Consider the following 21,881-nt stretch of genomic DNA (forward strand, 5'->3'; position numbering starts at 1 on the left):
TGGGATGGCAGGAACGAGAGTCCAGGACTCCCCTGACTGCTGCGGGCTGGCTGACCTCAGCCTCGGTACCCAAGGGTGGTTATGAACCTACAGAGGACATGCAGGGCCCGAGAGTGGCCGTGGCTGTGCCTCCGTGCTCAGCAGCTCAGGTGGTGTTTCCCACCCCCAGGGACATAGCCCACCTTGCTCCCAAGACTTCCAGCCAGGAAGGGTCTTCCCATCACAGGGAGCAGGACTTCTTGCCACCCCAAGGACCCAGGGAGGAGATATGGCCCACTCTTCCCACCCCCGCCACCCCAATGCCCATCTCCCCAGGTTTGCTGTCCAGTGCTAGAAGCATCTCCCTAAGGCCCCCAAGCTCCCCTAACCTAAGGCCTGGGCTTGCCAGGAGTATCATGGGGGAGCAGCACACAGACCCATGGGTGCTCACTATCAGAAGACACACTTTAGGGTCATACCTGTGGCCTTGGCCTAAGTGGATTAGAGGAGCATCCGGCCACACTCTGGACTCAGTGCTCCAAGCTCCAGGGTGTCCCTTCTCCTCAGAAGTCCAGGCCGCTGTTGGAGCAGTGCCACCTGGGCCCCAGGGTTACTGGGCCTGGAAGGTCCCTTCCCAAGAGCAACCACAGCCTGGCCCTCTAGAGTGGGTCCCAGCTGGCTGCTTTTGATCTTTGTTCAACTAACGTCAGCAAGCCCCGCTCAGGAGGCAGGAGTGGCAGGCCTAGAAAAGCAGCAGCCACAGACACGTCCAAGACGATGTGTTCTGCTGTGCATCTTCAGCTGGGAGGCGGGACGGGAACAGGTGTGGGCAGGCAGAGCTGAGCAGGGTTGCAGGAGGCTGCCTCCGGGCCCCAGATGGCATCTCGACTGTTGGAAGAGTCCCCCTGCCCCGGTCCTACCCAGCAGGCTGGCAGACCATCAGAGGCAACTGTCAGGCTCTGGCCGTCGGTTCTTCCTGCTGGATTGAACTCATTGCCAAGGGTATGTTTTAGGGGAGCTCCATTGTGTCTCCCCAAAATTACCTCCTTTATTTTCACCCTCAAGCTACTAGGCCCCAGCTGGCTTCATGTCGGGGGTGCAGACCTATAGCCACAGTGGCCCCCGCCAGGCACTTAGGCTGGGGCTGGACACCAGGCAAAGCTCTTACACGTCATATCAAGGCATGTTGGCAGCCACCCTAGGGATGCACCTGAGGTAGCCCGTGCTTTGCAGATGAGGAAACAGTCACATGCTCATGTGACACTGCTAGGAAGCGGTGGAGTTAGGGTTGAGTCCAGGTCTGTCTAGCTCCTGTGCTCTGCCATTGCCTGTACCACCCCCCATATTGGCATCTTCATGAACATGAAGCCCCTAAGATTCTCAACTAAGCAGCCCAGTCTTCCTGAAACCCCTTGCCAAGGCCACCAGCCTCGGCCTGGAAGTAGATACTACCTACCCCACACAGATCTGCTCCTCCAAAACTGTGAGGCCAAAGAGAGGGAGTAGACCATTTCCTAAGACGTTGCTGGAGGGTGAGTAGGAATGGGACAGGACCCTGCAGGGATCTTGTCCCCAGGGGCAAGCTAAGCACTGGGCTGGTCGGGGACAGCAAGGCTACCGCACTGCAGGATTATAGGGAGCACCGTGCACACTAGTTATGCAGTGCACAACCTGTGTTGCTGTACAGAGCAACTGGAGAGGGTCGCAGCAACAGGAATGGAGGAGCGCTAGGCATGTCCAGTGGTGAGACCAGCATCCCTCCCCCCAGGGACAGTGAGTGACTGCAGGCACAGGGCCCCAACCCTCAAAAACAAATATCCTGCCAAGTGGAGGGCCCAGCAGAGGCTCTTCAGCAATCCCCATTTTCCCCAGTCGGGCCAGGCTGCCGCCTCCCCCTTCTCCCCCGACCGTTCCAGGCCCCAGCTGGCTTCCTGGCTGGCTGCTAGCCCTGGCTTTCACCCCAAAGGGAGCCACTCGTAAACAGGAAATGCTTCCCAATGCGATGCCTGCTCTGGGCGCCATCACAGCCCACAGGCCAAGGGCAACAGCCAAGCAACAATGTGGGCTGTACCCACCAACTGCGGAAGAGGGGGATGCTCAGGGGCTTCCCAGCTCTGGGGATGGCTGTGGAGGAAGAGTTGCCAGGTCTGAGACAGATGCCCAGAAGCCGAGCCCACCAGCCTGCAGCTCTGCCTCTGACCACACTGACCTCTAGCAGCCACCCCCGTGTGAGCCAATCCCCTGACTCTGAGCATTTCTGCTCTCTCTTCCCAGAGACAGTCTAAAGGCAGCCCCCAAGTCCCAGAAAGCCGACTCCCCCAACATCGACTACGCAGAGCTGCTGCAGCACTTTGAGAAGGTCCAGAACAAGCACCTGGAAGTGCGGCACCAGCGGAGCGGGCGTGGGGATCACCTGGACCGGAGGGTTGTCCTCTGACCGGCCCGACATGGAGGAGGGCCTGCCGAGTGGTCCCATGAAGCACTCAGGGTTGTCACGCCCTCCCAAGGAACTCAAAGACCTGACTCTCAGGACCAAGGCTGGGTCTGCCAGCCCAGGGCAGTGTGGGGACCAGAGGCTGCTCTGTCTGCCCAAGCTCGTCTCAGAGCCCAGCTCACAGGCCTCCAGTGCTGTCGGCTGCATCCTGGCATTCACATGGAGCTGGCTGCCCACCCTGCAGGGGGCTACAACCTCAGACACCACCCATCCTGTGGAATCAACCTCTTTCTAATACCCTCTTGGAAAAAGAGCTTGGCCTCCCCCGCACACCAGAGCTCTGGCCTTGTGTGTATATGTATACATACATGAACACATGCCTGTGTGTGTGCTTGTATGCACATAGGCACCAGCACAAAGATCTGAATGATGCACCCCATACCCACCCCAATAAAGAACAGAAAACCCTCAACCCAAGGTTGCCTGCTCCTTCCCAGCTGACACCTGCAGCTGACCCGGAGCCTCACCCTGTCCTGGAGATGGGGTCTCAGGATGGCCCCAAGGATAACTGGTTGCCCCAGGGCCTGTTCCCCTACTCAACCTGAGTGGGGCCATGGGCCTAGAGCCTAGGTCTCCACTTCTGGAACCTGCACCTTCCTAGACAGCGCCACGCACAACCTACCCTGGAATCCTGAAACCCTGCCTTCCCCCAGCCTCTAATCCACCTTTCTCATCCTGCCTTCATCCTGACTCCCTGGGGCAATGGGAGTTCCCTACTGGGCAGATGGGAGCTGAGCCCCAGGAGTTCCTGCATGGAAGGCCAATGCACGCTGCAGAACACTTTGCAGATCGCTGAGCAAGGGGAGGAAAAGCCCAGAGCAGTCCAGGGAGGGACGGGTGCCCCAGTCACCGGTTTGGCTGAAAGAGCCCCTCCTCACCCACAGGGGTACCACCTGTCCCAGCCTTTGGGAACCCTGGGCTTGGTCTCCTAATGAGCTTGTAATTGGCTCCCTCTGGCCTCTGGAGTCAGGGAGAAGGAGCTTGTGCCTGCTTTTCCCCCAGAGTGCCACCTCTGCCCCCCCCCACCGCCTCATGCTGCCCCCTAGGGTGGGTTTTGACATGGCACTTGCCATTGTCACCCCATGCACGTGTGCGCATCGAACCCACCATGGACCAAGGTAGCAGAGACCAGGGACGGTCCAGCTCTGCTCTGCTGGTCGGACATGAGCCCCCACCCGCTAGGAAGGAGGTTGTCCAAGGCCCCTGCCCCCTCAAAAGCCCTGCCTTGGGCACCCCATCCGGGTGGCATCATCACCACTTGCACTTGCAAAAGGAGTCAAAAAACTTAGAAGGGTCAGTAAGGAGAAAGGTCTGGGCCTGGGATAAAACGTCCCAAGACGGGCGGCCCCACGACCCCCTGCGCCCTGCTCTGTGCTGTATATCCCATCCAGGTGATACACCCCCATCCCACCGCTGTACGCACTGCTCGGCTTTGGTACCCAAAGCCCCCCGCACCCCAGACCAAAGGCCGGAAAGTGTTGTGGAGCCCGAAACCCAGCCAGCCGTCCCACTCCCGCGTGGACAGGGCAGACCCAGCTCTAGCGCCACCCCGCGACCCGCGGTGGCGCCCGCGCCCGCCGACCCCGCTCGCCAGACCAGTCTGGCAGCACCCTGGCTCGGATTTCAAAGCCCTGGTTTCTGGCCGTGAATGGGCCTGCGCCCGCACGGCCGTTCCCACAGCTCCCTCCCGCGCGGCCCTCCCTCTCCCTCCCTCCCGCCCTCCCCGCGGTCCCCCCTCCGCCGCGCCCACGTGACGCCCGAGCCTCAGCAGCTCGGATTACCGCCACCGTCAGTCCCCGCGCTGAGGCTGCACCGCGAGCTGCCCGCGCCGCGCCCCCCGCGCCGCCCGCCAGCCCCGCCGCGACATGGCCCGCGCCATCCGCGGGCGGCCTGCGACCCCGGAGCGCGGCGCAGCCGGCCGCTGAGCGCTGCACCGAGGCGGGAGGCCCGGCCTCGGAACGAGCGCCGGCGCGGCCTGGCCCCCTCCCCTGCGCAGCTCCCCGCGCTCAGTGCGCCCCGCCGCTGCGGCCCGGCCAGGCCCGAGCATGGAGACGGCGGAGAAGGAATGCGGTGCCCTGGGTGGGCTCTTCCAGGCCATCGTCAACGACATGAAGGTAACCAGACTCGCGGCGGTGGGTGCAGGTCCCCCCGGGGACGCGTGGCAGTGAGCTTCCGAGCCCGGTGTGGCCACGCACCGCAGTGTGTGTGTCCTTGTCTGAGCGCGTCCTGCCTGCGTCTGTTGGGCGCCCGTGTCTCCGGATGCCCGTCTGGGGGTGTGAGTGCCTGTGTGTCGGGGTGTCCATGCGGTGTCCGCCGTGGCCCCGTGGGTGTTGACCCAAGCCTGTGCACACGCAGGCTCCCTGCATCCCAGACACCCAAACCATGAATGGAGTTTGTCTCCCGGACCGTCTCTAGGGCCCTTTAACGGTCCGGGGTCTCCCGGGCCTCCGCCCCCTTCCACCACCATGTTCCCCCGCGGCCCGGAGCCCAGACAATGCTGTCACCGCCGAAGCAGGAAAAAATAATAAAGCAGAGAACCGTTAACTCCTTCCCCGCCGACCTAGGCCTCTGCGCCTGACCCTGAAACTGCCGCCCCCAGCCCCGCCCCACCCCCAGCGGCCCCCCGGCAGCTTCAGGACTCCAAGGTCTCCAGGCTGAATGTCCCTGCATCCCAAGGATAGACCTTGATCGTCACCTTGGGAGGAGTCGGGATGAAGGTTGGGATTGGTGGAGCAACCCCAAGGGAGCACTTTTCCTACCCCATTACCACCCTGGGCTCTCAGCTCCAAGCCCCCCCCCCCCCCCCCCCCCCCCCCCCGCCCCCGCCCCCCCCCCCCCCCCCCCCCCCCGTCCCCCCTCAGGATTGCCTAAGGTCAGGCTGGAGCCGGCTACCCATTCATTCCTCACCCCACCAGGTGGGGAAACTGAGACCTGGGAATGGCTCAAGGTCATTAAGGAGACTGTTGGACCCTGCCCCTGACCTCGGCCCCCATTTTTCCTCCTGAGAGTTAGTGGGTTCCTCTCCCCAAACGAGGACAAGGTTTGGCAAGGCTGGCCTAGGCTGACTAGGCAGAGAGGGCCCAGCTCCAGTGATAGGATGGGGACCAGGAATCAGCATTCATGCCCTCCTGCCCTGCCCCCTTTCCTTACCCTAGGAAGAAGGAGCAGGCACCCCACAGAAACTCCCAAGGGCCCCCACCTCCACAGCCCACCACTGCACACTCTCAAGTGCACAACACAGAATCCCACCAGGCCAGGGATGGGGGTGACGCCACCCAGCACAGCGCTGCTGGGACAGGCCCCGTGAGGGGTGGGGTTTGCTGGCAGGTTGAAGGTCGAGGCTCCCGGTGCTGCCAGGACAACAGCCCCAGGGACAGCTGCCAGATCCCTGCCCCCGGAAGAGGCCTGAAGCCAGCCTGGCCTGAGACTACCCAGTTAGCAGCTTGTAGATGACCCCCACCCCCTGCCCCTTATGGTGTACTCCCCCGGGGGCCCCCATCTCTTGCAACTATACATCCGGGCCCCTCAGTCCACAGCAGTCCCCACCTGCCCTGTGGACATCACAGCCCTGGCTCCAGGATCCTGTCAGGGACTGGGCCACACAGACCACCCTCCCCTGGCTGATCCCAGGGCTGGCTAAGGATGGGCCTTCCCGCACCTCACCACCCACCACCATTGGCAACCTCAGAGCAACCACTGCAGACAGCAGCAGATTTTGCTCGCAAAAGCAGACCATCTCTCTCCCTCTCTAGCCGATTTGCAAGGAACTTTGGGATGAGACAGAAGTGGGCCCAGATCAGAGCAAGAGGTTCAAGCCAGACATTGGGCAGGATTTGCTGACATATGGAGGCAAAACAGGAAAGGCTTCACCTGGGATGATGCCAAGACAGGTGTGCCCCTAACTATGACACAGGCGTGTGCTCAGGGGCCATGACCAGGGGCAAAGGAGGGGACGGGTCACCTGGAGGCTGACCGCCTGGATTGGAGGGCAGCTTCTGGTTTTTCTCTCGGTGGCCTGAGCAGCAGGGCTTCCGCAGAGGAAGGCAGCCAGCAGCAGCCGGATTGAGGAGACTGAGCTTGCACCGTGAGCGACTCCACAGGCCCCACAAAGGCCCTCTCCCCTGGGCCTCTGGGAGGCCCTGACCTTGGGCTGAGCAGGGGCCGAGGTCAGATGGCTGCTGGTGTCAGGCTGCCCACTGAAGCCCAGAGAGGAGCAGCAACTTGCCCAAGGTCCCCAGCCTGGGCACGGTGCCTTCAGCAAGGTGAATAGGGCCTCCACTTACTGCTGGCCCATCCAGAAAATCGGGTCATATTCTTCACCCACGCCCTCAAGAGTGACATGTGTCACCTGAACACATAGGCCTGGCCAGGCCTCTGCTAGGGGCCCCTGGCAGAGGGCAGGGCTTGTTTACTGTTAGCCAGTGTTAACTGAGCACTTACTGTGTGCTGGGCACCGCATGATGCTGGCTGGGCAGTCTGCTTCAGTCTCCACACTGGCCTGGTGGGGCAGGTGCCCTTCCTCTCCTGATTTTATAAGTGAAGAAAATGAGGCTCAGACAGGCCCTTGCACAGGGGACCCTGGAAAGCCCACTCCCTGGAACTGGAGGCTGGATTGCTCACCCATACTCCACATCTGAACCACAGCCAATGCCGGGACAGACAGAGCCTCCTCATCCCCATCCACTTGGGAGCCTCTAGTGACAAGTCCCTCACCTCCCCACTCCAGAGCAGCCGCTGTGCTTGGGGCGGAACTGGGTCTCTCTCGCATCCCGGCAGTCCCTGCTGCCTCCCCAACCTTGACGCTCAGTACTTGTCTCCCTGCATTGTAAGGGAGTCCCTCTACCTGGCTTCCAGTGACCATGCAGACATAGGATGAGGCCCTGACCCGGCCACCCTGTGGCTGTGGGCAAATGAGCTAACCTCTACAGGCCTCCGTTTCCTTGTCCGTGAAATGGGGGCAGTCGTGGTAGTCATCTCATGGGGCTGCTGGGAAGGCTGTTTGCCTGGGCCTGTCTCAGGTGAAGGCTGAGGATGCTGGTCCTGGAGCACCAGCTGCTGGAGCCATGTCTCTTACTTTTAATCAGAGAAACTGACCTATCATGAAGAGGCAGATATAAACAAATAAGACATAACCTCCTTGTCTCTGGGGTCATTCATGTGGTTACCGTGGGGAGGGGGGCGGGTCCAGGTCCTTAGAGACTGAGGCACCTGGGTCCATTTGCTGAAGGGAAAATGGCTGGCCTCCCCTGCGCCCCATCTTGTCCCCTCCCCAGGGGAGAGGCTTTAATCTCTGAGTCTGCCCCAGGGCTGCTCAGGAGCTAAGAAGGTTTCTGGTGCCAGGACAGCTGGCTCTGGAGCCCCCAGTGCCCTTAGCAACTTCTCTACTCCCTGGAGGGAGGTCTTAGTAAGGCTTCAAGGCTAGGTGGGGTGGGGGTCTAGGCGGTGGGAAAGTGCCCCCTTTTCGAAGACCCCCAGTGGTACCCAGGCACGGTGGCATGAGTCCACTCCTTGGGATGGCTAAAAACAGCTTCCCAGGCCACTTTGCCCTGAGCTGTGCCCGCCTGGGGGCAGCCCACCCACAGCTTCCCCACTCTTGCTTCAAGCTCTGTGGACTTTGCAAATATTTGCTTTCTCTGGACACCAGTTTGGGTGGGCGGGGAGGGGAGGGAGATTCTGAGGTCCCCTAAAGCCGCCCTGTCTCCTTCTCACCCTGCAAACTCTCCTAGCCTGGCAGGGCCAGCCCAAGCCCACTCCTGGGTTGCAGCTGGGCAGAGCCTCCCTCTGAGGCCCTGGAGAGCCAGGGACTCCGCTTTCCCCTTTCTTGGGAAGAGTCCCAGCCTCCAGTGCCCCATCCTACATAAAAGGGAGGGTCAGCAGCCCCTGTGGGCTGGGGTTTGGCCGGCCCAGGGCTCCCCTTCAAGGAGCAAGACCACCACAGGGCGCCTGGGCCAGGGCTTAGGTTTCTCCAGGACCCCAGGGCACACGTTAGCCAGAAAAGCCCCATAATCAGGCTGGACAGCTCAGTCGCCAGGAGTCCGATCTCCCCACTGGGAAACCCCCTCCCAACTTGGAGCCTTGGGCCAGCCTGGGATAAAGGCCACACTGTTTCCCCAGGAGGGGAGGGGAGAAGGGGGTGGAGAAAGGTGGCTCTATTGGCCGCACAAGGCCCCATTCAGCCCAGGGCCTGGTTGTCCCCGGCAGGCTGGCCGGGCCCTGCAGCAGCCACAGCCTCCTCGGCCCTGGGAGCCACGGCTGCTAGCCTGGGATGGCAGCTTCCAGGACACAGGGTGGGGGCCTCGGAGGCCCTAGTCTACACCTGGTGTGCCTTCAGCCCTGCCCTCCACACTGTACCTCTGCTCTGGTGGGCCAGTCAGTGCCACTGTCCCAGGCATGTGTCTCAGAAACACGATGCCCCTCACTGGGCTCAGCCCAGATCCCCTGCCAGGCCCTGGGAAATGCCGAGGGGACAGGACCTGCCCGACAGAAACTTACTTCCTGTTCTGTTTCCCCTGAGGGAGGATATGGACACCCTGTAGCCCATAGGGTAGCCGTCCTGATGTCAGGGAGGCAGGGCATGGCAAAGGTGCCCATTCCCAGGGACAGGCCTTGCTCATGCCTGGTGGCTCTGTCATTGGCTCTCCGCCCTCCCAGAGGGCCCAGAGCCTCCCTCTCCATGGGGCAGGGCTGCAAGAACCTGACTTCCTCTCCCATCTTGCCGGCAGAGCTCCTACCCTATCTGGGAGGACTTCAACTCCAAGGCCACGAAGCTGCATTCCCAGCTGAGGTGAGGTGGCCCAGGGCACCCCCACAGGGGAGGGGCAGGCAGAGAGAGCACCCCCAGCCCCTGACCATCTGTGCCATTGTCCCTCTCCCCAGAACCACCGTGCTGGCTGCTGTGGCCTTCCTGGATGCCTTCCAGAAAGTGGCTGACATGGCCACCAACACCCGAGGTGGGGAGGGGCATGGCTGGAGGTTGGGGGTGCCCCAGGGTGGGCCTGGAGGCTGGAAAGGCAGAGTAGAGGATGGGCCAGGGAGAGGATGCCAAGCCCAGGACCTTGAGTTCCGTTCCTTAATGGAATGGGCTGGTCGTGGAAAGAATGAGCCCCTCATCACAAGAGGCATGCAAGCAGGAGTGGGTGAGTGGCGACAGGAGTGTTCCCCGGGGATTCCCTTCTTGCTGTGGGCTGCTCAAGTGACCACCCCCCAGCCACACTGGTCCCCCTTCCTCACAGAGATTCTCCTTAGGGCTTCTTCCCACCCGTGCCCGCGTGCCCTTCTGAAAGCACGCGGGGGCAGGTGAGCACGCCGCTAGGCTTGGCGCCTCCTCTGCCCACTGGTCGGAGTGGCAGAGACCTGGGGCTCCTGCTCCTTTGGGCCCTGGGCATGCTTGCACTCCCACACCTGCATCTGGGCACACCTGGAGGGTCGTTTGGCCCGCTCCTGGAACGGTCTTTGGCGCCCACCTCTCCCAGCTGGGGATGGCGGAGGAAGAGCTAGTGGAGACGGAAGAGGCCCGGAATCCCCCGGGCCGGCGGGACTGCGGCTTGGTGGGGGCAGGGCGCCCCCTCCTGGCCCGAGGCCGGGACTGCGCAGGCCCCGGCTGGCCCCTTCCCACGCCGCGCTTGCCTCGCCAGGGGCCACGCGGGACATCGGCTCGGCGCTCACGCGCATGTGCATGCGCCACCGCAGCATCGAGACCAAGCTGCGGCAGTTCACCAAGTGAGTGCGCGCCGCGGGCGGGCAGCGCGGCGGGGGGGGCGGCGCGGGGGAGCACGGCCCTGACCAGCGGCCCCGCCCGCCCTCCGCAGCGCGCTGCTGGAAAGCCTCATCAACCCGCTGCAGGAGCGCATCGAGGACTGGAAGAAGGCGGCCAACCAGCTGGACAAGGACCACGCGAAAGGTGGGGGCGGCGAGGGGCTGGGCTTCCTGCCCCCCACTCCGCAGGGACCCCATTAGAGCGCTCCCCTCTCCCCCTCTGCCCAGAGTACAAACGAGCCCGGCATGAGATCAAGAAGAAGTCATCCGACACACTCAAGCTGCAAAAGAAGGCGCGCAAAGGTAGTGCCCGGCGCGGCCCCCCAAGCCACAGCCCCGCCGCCCCGTGGGGCGCCCCATCCTGGCCAGAGGGGCGCTGTCCCCGACCCAGGACCCTCCAACCTGTTGGGTGGGACAGAGGGAGCCGCCCTGCCCCCCAGACCTGGTCCAGAACCTCCCTCTGGGAGGCAGCAGGAGGCCCAGGCAGCCCCGCCCCAGGAGTGGCTCTGTCCATCCGGCGTCTTTCACACATTCTTTCTTTCTCTGTCTCTCCTCCTCTCCTCCCACATCCTTCCTGTAGAGCTACTTGGTAAGTCAAATGTCGGTCCCTCCAGCTGCTCCTCCCGTCCTTGTCGCATTTGTCTGTCTCACTCAGCTCAGGGCCATTGGAAGGAACCTCTCCGGGCCAACGAGAAGCCAGGAAGGCGGTCGGTCCACGAGGGAGGGGCCTGGGGCACAGTCCCCCTGGGGCCCCCAGGGCCCCTGGCCAGGGATGAGTCTGGGGCCACTGCTGGGTCAGTCTGCCAGGCCAGGAGGCGTTGGCCAGGGTGGGGTGGGGCCACAGGCCCTGGCTGCCCCACCCTCACCAGGCTGGCCTGTGTCCTCACCTGTCACCTCCACACCTGCCATCTCATCGTCTCCTCTGCATCATCCTCTCACCTCTCTCTGTCTTTCTCGCTGCTTCTTGTGTCGCTGTTGCTGTCTGTGTGCACTGCTCCCTGAGCTGAGTGGGGACCCACACTGAGACAGACCCCCTTCCCTGCCCTTAAGCCCCAGCCCTAGCTCTCCTGACTCCTGTCCCCATGGTCTGGCCTACAGCTGAGCCCCACACTCTTCTTTGTCCCGCTTCTGTCCCAACTCCCTGAACCTTATGAGGTGTGGGGCATCATCCCGGGCCCTGAGTGGAGGCCAGCGAGGCTCCATGTGGGCAGAGCTCCTGGGCTCCAAGAGCCTCCCTGGAGGTGCCCCGATCCGGAGTGGCATTGCAGCTTTGGCATCTTTCCTGTGCGTGTGTCTGTCCTCTCTGCCTGCTTTGATGGGACTAGCCCTACCACAAGCTGCACAGTCCCCACTGCCCTCCCCAGTCCCTGGCCCCAGGGCAGCACCCAGCCCCACGGCCGGGGGATGCTGCCATCAGGGTCTGAGCCATTTGTGGGTGTGGCAAGCCAGGCCGGCATCCCCAGCAAGCCCTCTCCTCCCCACCCCTCCAGGGAAAGGAGACCTGCAGCCCCAGCTGGACAGTGCCCTGCAGGACGTCAATGACATGTACCTGCTGCTGGAGGAGACGGAGAAACAGGCCGTGCGCCGGGCGCTGATCGAGGAGCGGGGCCGCTTCTGCACCTTCATCACTTTCCTGCAGCCTGTGGTGGTGGGGCTCCTGGGGACTCGCAGACCCCAGAGGGGTGGGCTGGGCCCAGGGTTGACCTTCTGACCTACAAGAAAGGTCACTTCTCAGCACTCCCTGGCTAGGAGCATCAAGGCCACATGCTCCTGGCCCAAAGGCAGGTCTCGTAGCTCCCCGTGTACTGATTTGGTCTGGAAAGACCACGCCAGCCTTCCGGGCTGTGTGGGCCCCGCCTGCACCAGCCCCAAGCAGCATTCGTTAGCAAAAAAGGGTGAGAGAGGAGAGGCCTGACAAGACCTGCTTCTCCAGGGCGGGCAGGTGGGCGGGCGGCAGGGCCGGCGGGACTGACTCGCTGCTTCCTCAGAATGGTGAGTTGACCATGCTGGGAGAGATCACCCACCTGCAGGGCATCATCGACGACTTGGTGGTGCTGACCGCGGAACCCCACAAGCTGCCTCCCGCCAGCGAGCAGGTGTGGGAGCCCTCGGGCCGGGGGCAGGGGCAGGGAGGAGATGGGCTGCCTTAGGTTAGGAAAAGTAGAGGGGAAAGGGGGATGACATTCAGGGGAGGCAGCTGAGGGCACAAGACCAGACCCCTTCTAACACCCACTGCAGGCCATCCCAGAGCACCTGCCCGGGTGGGGGAGCGTATGCCCCGGCCAGTGGCGTTCTCAGACTCAGAGCAGATGTGCAAAGTCCTGGGTCCATGCAGCCAAGCCGAGTCTGCCTGCCCTGCTCCACCTGTGCAGACCACCTGCCAAACCTAGAGACGCCCCTCCACCCTTCGTGCCCAGAAACCCTTTCCCCTCCCCTAGACCCAGGCACACCTGGCCATCTTCTCCCCCTCGCCAGCCCTGCTCCCACTCCACGCAGACCGGTCCCACCCACAGCCTGCAGGGCAGCACACTCCAGAGGCACTTGTTGCATGCCCAGCATCTGCCAAATTATGTCAGGGAATCTTCCACTCAGACAGGAACAGGTGGCCCCGATTCACAGGAGAAAACAAACTCAGGGAGGCACAGGAGAAAACAGACTCAGGGAGGCACAGGAGAAAACAGACTCAGGGAGGCACAGGAGAAAACAGACTCAGGGAGGCACAGGAGCAACTTGCACCCCCATGGGGCCAGGGTCAGCTCAGAATCTCTACTCAGTGTGTGTGAGCTGAAGGAGCTCGGAGGAGCATGAGTGTACCCCCATGTCTCCCTGTTCCCCAAATTAGGGGAAGGCTGGGGGAGGGGGCTTCAGACTCCTGGGGTTTTCCAGGGTATGGTCCACAACTGGGAAGAGAGTCAGGGGGCTTCTAGCCCTACCAGCTCTCAGGGGCTGCCTCCAGTGACCCCCCCCATCCATGTCCCTGTGCAGGTAATCAAAGACCTAAAGGGCTCAGACTACAGCTGGTCCTACCAGACCCCACCCTCCTCACCCAGCAGCTCCAGCTCCCGGAAGTCCAGCATGTGCAGGTCAGTGGGGGTGGGACTCCCGGGGGTGTGGGGGACAGTATCCCGAGAGGAAGTGGGGACGCTCCAGCAAAGCTGCATCAGAAATTACTTCAGGGCCTCAAAATTCACAACTTTTACATCATCTGAGGAATTTGCATATGTAGAGGGAAAATGTGCCCTGTCATCCCAAGACTGCTACTGGCACAGGCATTTGTTGGCAGGATAGGGAGCAGGGGCAGCGGCAGCTTCATTTATGGAGCATCCACTATGTGCCAGGTGCTGTGCTAAGTGCTTTATGCATTCTCATTGAATCCTAACACTGTTCTATCAGGTATGTTATCTCCATCTCACAGAAAGGGAAACTGACGTGTAGAGTCTCAGCATTTAACCACTGGACTCTGCCAGGCCCAGCATGGTGTGGGGCATAGGAAGAGAAGATCAGGGAGGGATGGGAAGGCTTCTGGGAACGTGCGCTGGAGCCACAAGATATAGGACACTCAGCCTGGCTGGCTCTTAAGAGCTGGTTCCCATGGGGGCAGCTGCCACAGTTCTAGCCTTGACCCAGGCTGACGCCGGGACCTCGCAGAGCTGGGGAGAGGCCAAGGATCTCGCAGTCACCAACCAAGCTTAGGATCAAGGGACCTTCCTTGGGTGGGGAGGGCAGTGAGCACAGAGCAACGTGCTGATGGGGCTCCCCTTTTGCCATGGCACCCTTCTCCCCAGAATCACTCTGGCTGGACATCCAGGGCTTGGGAGAAGCCAGGCACAGCGATCAGCTACTACCTCAGAGAGAGGAGGGCCCAGGGCCCTCAGAGGCTCTTCAGACCCTGGGTGGATGGCCATCCACGGTGAAGTGTCTGATTGCAGGGGACAGGCATGAGCGGGGCAGAGGCTGGGAGGCTTCAGGGTGATGCTCAGGGAGAAGGCAAATTTCATTGCCAGGAACACTGCCCAAGGGTTGAATCGCTGTGCTCAGGGTGTGAGCCACAGAGGGCCAGACACCCTTCAGGGAATGGAGAGGGTGAGGGTGATGGTGGGTGCAGGACCCACCAGGAAGGTGAGCTCTGTCCCCAGACACACCATCACCATATGCTAGGTGCATCTATATCCAGTTAGGATTGGATGGCAAATACCAACTTTTGAGAAGGTGGGTTAGAAATGATCAGACTTGTGTCTGGCTCTAATTGTTTGATGCCTGGTGACTCAGTTTCCCCATCGTTAACCTATTTTTTTAATGGGGGTTGTCAGTGATAAATATATTCTTTAGGATATAAGAATCTAGATTAAGATATTTGGCAAAGCCAATAGGTTTTTTGGTGGGTTTTTTGGTTTTTGATTTGTTATGTGAGACAGGGTCTCGCTCTGTCACCCAGGCCGGAGTGCAGCGACATAATCATGGCTCGCTGTGGCCTCAACCTCTCGGGTTCAAGCGATTCTCCTGCCTCAGCTTCCCAAGTAGCTGGGACTACAGGTGTACATCACCACACCTGACTAATTTTCATATTTTTTGTAGAGACAGGATCTATCTCACCATGTTGCCTAGGCTGGTCTAAAATTCCTGGACTCTAGCAATCCACCCACCTCAGCTTCCCAAAGTGCTGGGGCTACAGGCATGAGCCACCATGCCCACACAGGACAAGTGGTTTTTGTTTTTCAGAAGGGGGACAGAGCCTTGCCTTGTCACCCAGGCTGGAGTGCAGTGGCGCAATCTTGGATCACTGCACCCTCCACCTCCCAGATTCAAGCAATTCTCGTGCCTCAGCCTCCCAAGTAGCTGGATTTACAGGCACCCGCCAACATGCCCAGCTAACTTTTGTATTTTTAGTAGAGATGGGGGTTTTGCAATGTTATCCAGGCTGGTCTTGAACTCCTGTCCTTTGGAGTGATCCACCCACCTTTGGTCTCCCAAAGTTCTGGGATTACAGGACTGAGTCATCGCACCTGGCCCAAACAGCTGTTCCTAATGGCAGAATAGGAGGCAAAGAGGTTGCCTCACCCTGGGCATTCCCTGACCATGGCTCCCCTCAGCACTAGGACTGGGGTTACCCTGCTCTGGCCCTCCCCTTCCACACCATCCCAGAACACAGCTCCTCTGTAGTACCTGGGTCTCAGGACCTCCTAGTCTGACATTGTCTTTTCCTTCCTTTGCCCCTCACCTCTTTCCCCACCCTCGTCTGTCACCCCCTCCCAAACACACACCCCTCTGTCTCCCTGTCTGGCTGCTGTGCCCTCCTCCTTCACTCCCCTAGTGCCCCCAGCAGCAGTAGCAGTGCCAAGGGTGGCGGAGCCCCATGGCCTGGGGGTGCCCAAACATACTCACCCAGTTCCACCTGTCGCTACCGCAGCCTGGCGCAGCCAGCCACCACCACCACTCGCCTCTCCAGCGTCTCCTCCCATGACTCTGGCTTCGTCTCCCAGGACGCCACCTACTCCAAGCCCCCCTCGCCTATGCCATCAGACATCACCAGCCAGGTGAGGGGGCATTAGGAGGGTCAATCAGGGTGGGGTGCTGCAGCCTTATGCCAGCATCAGGCAAGTCACATGTGGGGCCACTATCGCTGTTGAGACTGGCCTGAAGGCCCTGAGGCCTTCATTCTGTTCAGTATTTATATTATCATTTTCTATATCTGCTTTTAAATTCACCTATCTTTATATTTTAAATGAGTCTCTTGTTAGCAGCATGATGTCTAGATTTTCTTTTTTTATCCAGTCTGACCACCTCTATCTTTTAATTGGCATTTTTAGCCCATTTCTATTTATTATGATTACTGACGTATTTGGACTTCTGGCTTTCTTCTATTTGTCCTGAATTCTTGCCTTTGTTTTTCCTTTTCTCTTATTTCCCCTCTACTGCATTGTAAGTTATATCCTATCTCTTTTATTTTATAGGTTACTTTGAAATTTTACCATGCATACTTAGAAAGTCACAACCCCACCTCCTGAAAAGTTTAAGGCGCTTCTTGTGTATTTTTTTACTTGTCAACCACTCCCTCTCAAACTTATAAGCTACATTATTTTCTCTTTTTTCATAGTACCCACAAATGACATTTTTCTTCTGAATTTGTTTTATACATACACTACTTGTTTAGATTTACCCATATGTTGATATACATTTCTTGTCGTTTTTTTTTCCTTGCATCTCAAATCCTCCAAAGTCTATTTTCTTTCTTTCTGAAGTAAAGAACGCCTTTTAGAAACTCTTTTAGCATACATCTGTAGTGGTAAACTCTGTTTTTGTTTATCTGTAAACATGTTTTATTTCATCCTCTTTCTTGGAAGTTAGTTTTGCCAGGGACACTGTCCTGGGGTAACGGTTATCTTCTGTCCACACTGCGAAGGCATTTTTCCCACCGTGTTCTGGCTTCCACCACTGGTTGGAAGGCCTGCTGTCAGTCACACCGATGCTGCTTTTTGAAGAATCTCAGTCTCTCTCTGGGCACTTCTAGGCCTTCTCTTCAGTTTTGCCACAATGTGTCTATAACGTGGATTTGTTTTTATTTAACATCTCTTGGTTTGTATTCATGTCTTTCATTTGTTCCGGGAATTTTCAGTCATTATCTCGTTTTGTTTTGTTTTGTTTGTTGTGTTTTGTGAGACAGGGTCTCACTCTGTCTCCCAGGCTGGAGCACAGTGGCGTAATCTTGGCTCACTGCAACCTCCTCCTCCCAGGCTCAAGCGATCCTTCCACCTCACCCTCCCAAACATCTGGGACTATAGACATGCACCACCATGCCCAGCTAATTTTTGTATTTTTAGGAGAGACGGCATTTTTGCCTCATTTCCCATGTTGGTTTTGAACTCCTGAGCTCAAGGGATCTGCCTGCCTCAGCCTCCCAAAGTACTTCAGTTATAGGCGTTAGTCACCACGCCTGGCCAGCCATTAATCTTTATTCCCACTTTCATTCTTTCTATCCTCCCCTATGGGGATTCTGGCTGGATGCATGGCCGCCTCTCTCTCTTACGCATCTCTTAGCTCATAGTTTCTATCTCCTTGTTTCTCCAGATACAGTCTGAATCATTTCTTCAATTTTATCTTCCAATCAATAAATTTAAAAATACTACTTTTTCTTTTTTGCTATTTAACCTAGCCACAGAGGGGTTTTTTGTTTTTAACTTTTTATCTTGAAATCAGTTTAGACTTGTAGAAGAATTGTAAAATATGTAGAGTTCTCTTATACCCTTCCCAGAGTCTTTCCCAATGTTGACATCTTACTTTACGTAACCACCAGAAACATTTTTAAAACCAAGAAACCCAGCACTTTGGGAGGCTGAGGCGGGTGGATCACGAGGTCAAGAGATCGAGACCATCCTGGTCAACATGGTGAAACCCCGTCTCTACTAAAAATACAAAAAATTAGCTGGGCATGGTGGTGTGTGCCTGTAATCCCAGCTACTCAGGAGGCTGAGGCAGGAGAATTGCCTGAACCCAGGAGGCGGAGGTTGCGGTGAGCCGAGATCGCGCCATTGCACTTCAGCCTGGGTAACATGAGTGAAACTCCGTCTCAAAAAAAAAAACCAAGAAATTAACACTAGTATAATACTAAGTAATCTACATTTGTTTTTCTATTTTTGCCAGTTTTCTGTCTCCTGTCCTTCTGCCGGTCCAGGGGTCCATGACCCAATTTAGGACCCTACATAATGTTTCCTTTTTTTTTGAGACGGAGTCTTGTACTGTTGCCTGGACTGGAATGCAATAGCACCATCTCAGCTCACTGCGAACTCTACCTCCTGGGTTCACGCAATTCTCCTGACTCAGCCTCCCAAGTAGCTGGGATTACAGGCGCACACTATCACACCCAGCTAATTTTTTGTATTCTTAGTAGAGACGAGGTTTCAGTATGTTGGCCAGACTGGTCTCAAACTCCTGACTTTATGATCTACCCTCCTCAGCCTCCCAAAGTGCTGGGATTACAGATGGGAGTTTGTTTTTTTTTTGTTTGTTTGTTTGTTTTTTTGACAGTTTCGCTCTTGTCACCCAGGCTGGAGCACAGTGGTACAGTCTCAGCTCACGACCTCTGCCTCCCTGATTCAAACCGATTCTCCTGCCTCAGCCTCCCAAGTAGCTGAGATTACAGGCATGTGCCACCACGCCCAGCTATTTTTTTTGTATTTAGTAGAGACGGAGTTTCACCATGTAGCTCAAGCTGGTCTGGAATTCCTGACCTCAGGTGATCCGCCTGCCTTGGCCTCCCAAAGTGCTGGGACTACAGGCGTGAGCCACCACGCCCGGCGAGGACCCTACACAGTGTTTCATGTTGGTGTCACCTCAGTGTGTTCTGCTCGTGACAGTTTCTCAAACCTGTCCCTCTTTGTTTTTCATGACTTTGATACATTTGAAGAATATCAATCAGATATTTAGATTTGCCTCTAAATCTGATCTGATGTCTTTTCATTCAGAAGTGCAAGTCACAGAGTTTTGGCAAGAGTATCACAGAAGTGGACTGCCCCATCTTGGTGCATCCTGAATGCTGCACGATGTCACTGTGCCATGTGACTAGTGCTGTTGACCTTGATCCATGGTGAAGGTGGCATGTGCCACGTTTCTCCACTGGTGTCATGATTTCCTCCTTTTTAATTAATAAATTAATAAACTATCCCATGAAGGGATACTTTTGAGAGGATGCAAATGTCCTGCTTTTCCTCGTACTTTTGCTCACCAATTTTGGCATCCACTGATGATTCTCGCTTGTTAAAATAGGTGACTTTCTATTTCCATCATTCCTCCGTTTATTAATTGAGATTCTACTATAAAAAGATCTGTCTCTTCTCCTCCATTTATTCTATTTAATTTTTGTTTTTATCAGTGCAGACTCATAAATATGTCTTAAATAGCCCATTACCAACGAGTCTTTCAGGAACTTTTTTGTTTTCTTTGAGAAAGAGTCTCACTCTCTGTCACCCAGGCTGGAGTGCAATGGTGTGATCTCAGCTTACTGCAACCTCTGCCTCCCAGGTTCAAGCGAACCTCCCACCTCAGCCTCCCAAGAAGCTGGGATTACAGGTTCGCACCACCACGCCCAGCTCATTTTTGTAGTTTTAGCAGAGACGGGGTTTCACCATGTTGGCCAGGCTGGTCTCAAACTCCTGACCCCAGGTGATCCAGCAGAATCAGCCTCCCAAAGTGCTGGGATGACACGCATGAGCCGCCATGCCCAGCCAACACACTTTTTTATTGAAATGTTCTAAGCACACCAAGAACAAGAACATAAGCAGGATAACCATCACCCCGGAAGCCACCAGTGCTCTCTTAAGTCACTACACGCCCAAGGGTAACCACTAGCTTGACAAGTTTTGACTTTTTTTTTTTTTGAGACAAGGTCTCCCTCTGTCACTCAGGCTAGAGTATGGTGGCACAATCCTTGCTCAGTGCAGTCTCAAACTCCTGGGCTCATGTGGTCTTCCTGTCCCAGCCTCCCAAGGAGCTGGGACTACAGGTGTGCACTTTCACACACGGCTAATTTTTTTCTCTGAGATCCATCTACTATGTTACCTAGGCTGGTCTCAAACTCCTGCCTTCAAGCAATTCTTCCACTTCAGCTTCCCAAGTCACTGGGATTTCAGGCGTGAGCCACAGCGCCTGGCCTAGTTTTGCCCTTTTTATCCTTTCTACATGTATATATACAATCATATACTAAGTATCCTTTATATCTGGCTGCTTTTTGCTCAGTTATGGTTATGAGATTCATCCATGTTTTTGGTAGAGATATAGACCATGCTCATTGCTATATAGCATTCCATTGTGCGAATATATAATTTAGCCATTTTGATGGACATTTGCATAGTTTCCAGTTTTTTGGCTATGATGCTGCTAACAGTGCCGTGAACGTTCTAGTGCACAGTTCTGTGGGGCACATACCTAGGAGCAGAATTACAAAGTCATGGGATGTGCACATGTTCAGATTGGATAGGTACACTACCACAGAGTAATCCAAAGTGCTCATACCAGTTTACACTCTTGTTAGCAAGGTTAGGACGCTGTTTTGTTTGTTTTGGTTTGGTTTGGTTTTGGGTTTTGGTTTTTGTTTTCTTTTTGAGATAGAATCTCACTCTGTCACCCAGACTGGAATGCAGTCGTGCAATCTCAGCTCACTGCAACGTCTACCTTTGGGGTTCAAGTGATTCTCCTGCCTCAGCCTTCCGAGTAGCCGGGATTATAGGTGTGTGCCACCACACCTGGCTAATTTTTGTATTTTTAATAGAGATGGGGTTTCACCACATTGGCCAGCCAGGTTTCAAGCTCCTTACCTCAGGCAGTCCACCCATATAGGTCTCCCAAAGTGCTGGGATTACAGGCATGAGCCACTTAGCCTGGCCAAGATGATGACAGTACATTGCTATTCCACATCCTCACCAGCCCTTGGCATTTTATCTTGATTTCATTTTAGCCATTCTGGTGGATGCATAGTAGTAGTAGTTTTCTGTATATTCTATTTACATTTCCCTAATGCTAATGAGATTGAACACCTCTTCATACTTTTTTTTTAAGAGATAGGATCTTGCTATGTTGCCCAGGCCGGCCTCATACTCTTGGGCTTAAGTAATCCTCCTACCTCAGCCTCCTGAGTAGCTGGGACTACAGATGTGTACACTGAACCCAGCTACCTTTTCATACTTTTAAAGGCCATTAGATATCTTCTCTCATGAAGGACCTTTTTAAATTGTTTGCCCATTTTTCTACTGGATCGTCTATGTTTTTCTTACTGATTTATAGAATTTTTGGTATTGCAGATAAAATTCCTCATTAGCTATCTTCTCTCCTATGGGTACCTTTTTATTCTCTTAGTGGGGGTCTTTTAATGACCGGAAGTTCTTAGTTTTAAAATAGTCCCATTTATCCATTTTTAAATTGTTAGTGCTATTTGTGTCCTGCTTGAGAGATTTTTGCCTACTGCAAAAAGGTCACAAAGAGATTTTTCTCTAAAACCCTTTTGGTTTTGCCCTTTTCCTTTAGATCTACAGCTCATCTGGAATTGAGAGTGTGCGTGGGGGGGTGTGGTGTGAGGTAGGGGTCCTTTTTTTCATATGGATATCCAATGGACCCAGGACAGTATATTGAAAAAAAAAAAAATCTGTCTTAGTCAATTTGAAGTACCATAACAAAATACCATAAATTGGGTGGCTTAGATGACAGAAATGCTTTGCTCACAGTTCTGGAGGCTGGAAGGTCAGGATCAAGACACCAGCAGATTCAGTGTCTGGTGAGGACCCACTTTCTGGTTCATAGATGTCACCTTCTTGCTGTGTCCTCAATAGTGGAAGGGGCGAACTAGCTCCCTCAAACCTCTTTTATAAGATCCCTAAGCGCATTCGTCAGGGCTCCACCCTTATGATCTAATCACCTCTCAGTACCTCATCTTGGGGGTCAAGATCTCAACAGAGGAATTTGGGGGAGACATAGACATTTGGAGCATAGCATCTTCTTTTCCCCAGTGTGTGGCTATTTCTGGACTTGGCATTCTGTCCTGCTTGCTGATTCGTCTGCCTTATACCAATGCCACACCGTGTTAATTATTGTAACTTTATTAAAAATCTTTTTTTTTTTTTTTTTTTTTTTTCTCATTCATAAAAGTCTGATGGACAAAAGTCCAGTA

At 56.1% G+C, this 21,881-nt stretch overlaps 2 protein-coding genes across 7 annotated transcripts in view; both read left to right on the forward strand.

The window, feature by feature from the left end:
- The window catches only part of VAC14 (VAC14 component of PIKFYVE complex), a 123,975-nt gene extending 121,090 nt beyond the window's left edge, over positions 1-2,885 (forward strand). For both annotated transcript variants that reach the window (XM_017516261.2, XM_037734150.1), the window contains one exon: positions 2,254-2,885. In XM_017516261.2, the coding sequence (XP_017371750.1) occupies positions 2,254-2,416 (163 nt within the window). In that variant the 3' untranslated portion in view covers positions 2,417-2,885. The remainder of the gene's footprint in view (positions 1-2,253) is intronic.
- A 1,379-nt stretch (positions 2,886-4,264) lies between these two features.
- Positions 4,265-21,881, forward strand: part of MTSS2 (MTSS I-BAR domain containing 2) — a 24,563-nt gene continuing 6,946 nt past the window's right edge. The window contains exons 1-11 of one of the 5 annotated variants that reach the window (XM_017516262.2): positions 4,265-4,587; positions 9,196-9,257; positions 9,350-9,423; positions 10,108-10,192; positions 10,282-10,373; positions 10,457-10,531; positions 10,809-10,817; positions 11,719-11,876; positions 12,217-12,324; positions 13,214-13,311; positions 15,540-15,762. In XM_017516262.2, the coding sequence (XP_017371751.1) occupies positions 4,519-4,587; positions 9,196-9,257; positions 9,350-9,423; positions 10,108-10,192; positions 10,282-10,373; positions 10,457-10,531; positions 10,809-10,817; positions 11,719-11,876; positions 12,217-12,324; positions 13,214-13,311; positions 15,540-15,762 (1,053 nt within the window). In that variant the 5' untranslated portion in view covers positions 4,265-4,518. The other 4 variants (XM_017516265.2, XM_017516263.2, XM_017516266.2 and 1 more) reach the window with 4 other exon arrangements.

Source organism: Cebus imitator, unplaced genomic scaffold (genome assembly GCF_001604975.1).
Source record: "Cebus imitator isolate Cc_AM_T3 unplaced genomic scaffold, Cebus_imitator-1.0 Scaffold577, whole genome shotgun sequence".
NCBI lineage: Eukaryota > Metazoa > Chordata > Mammalia > Primates > Cebidae > Cebus > Cebus imitator.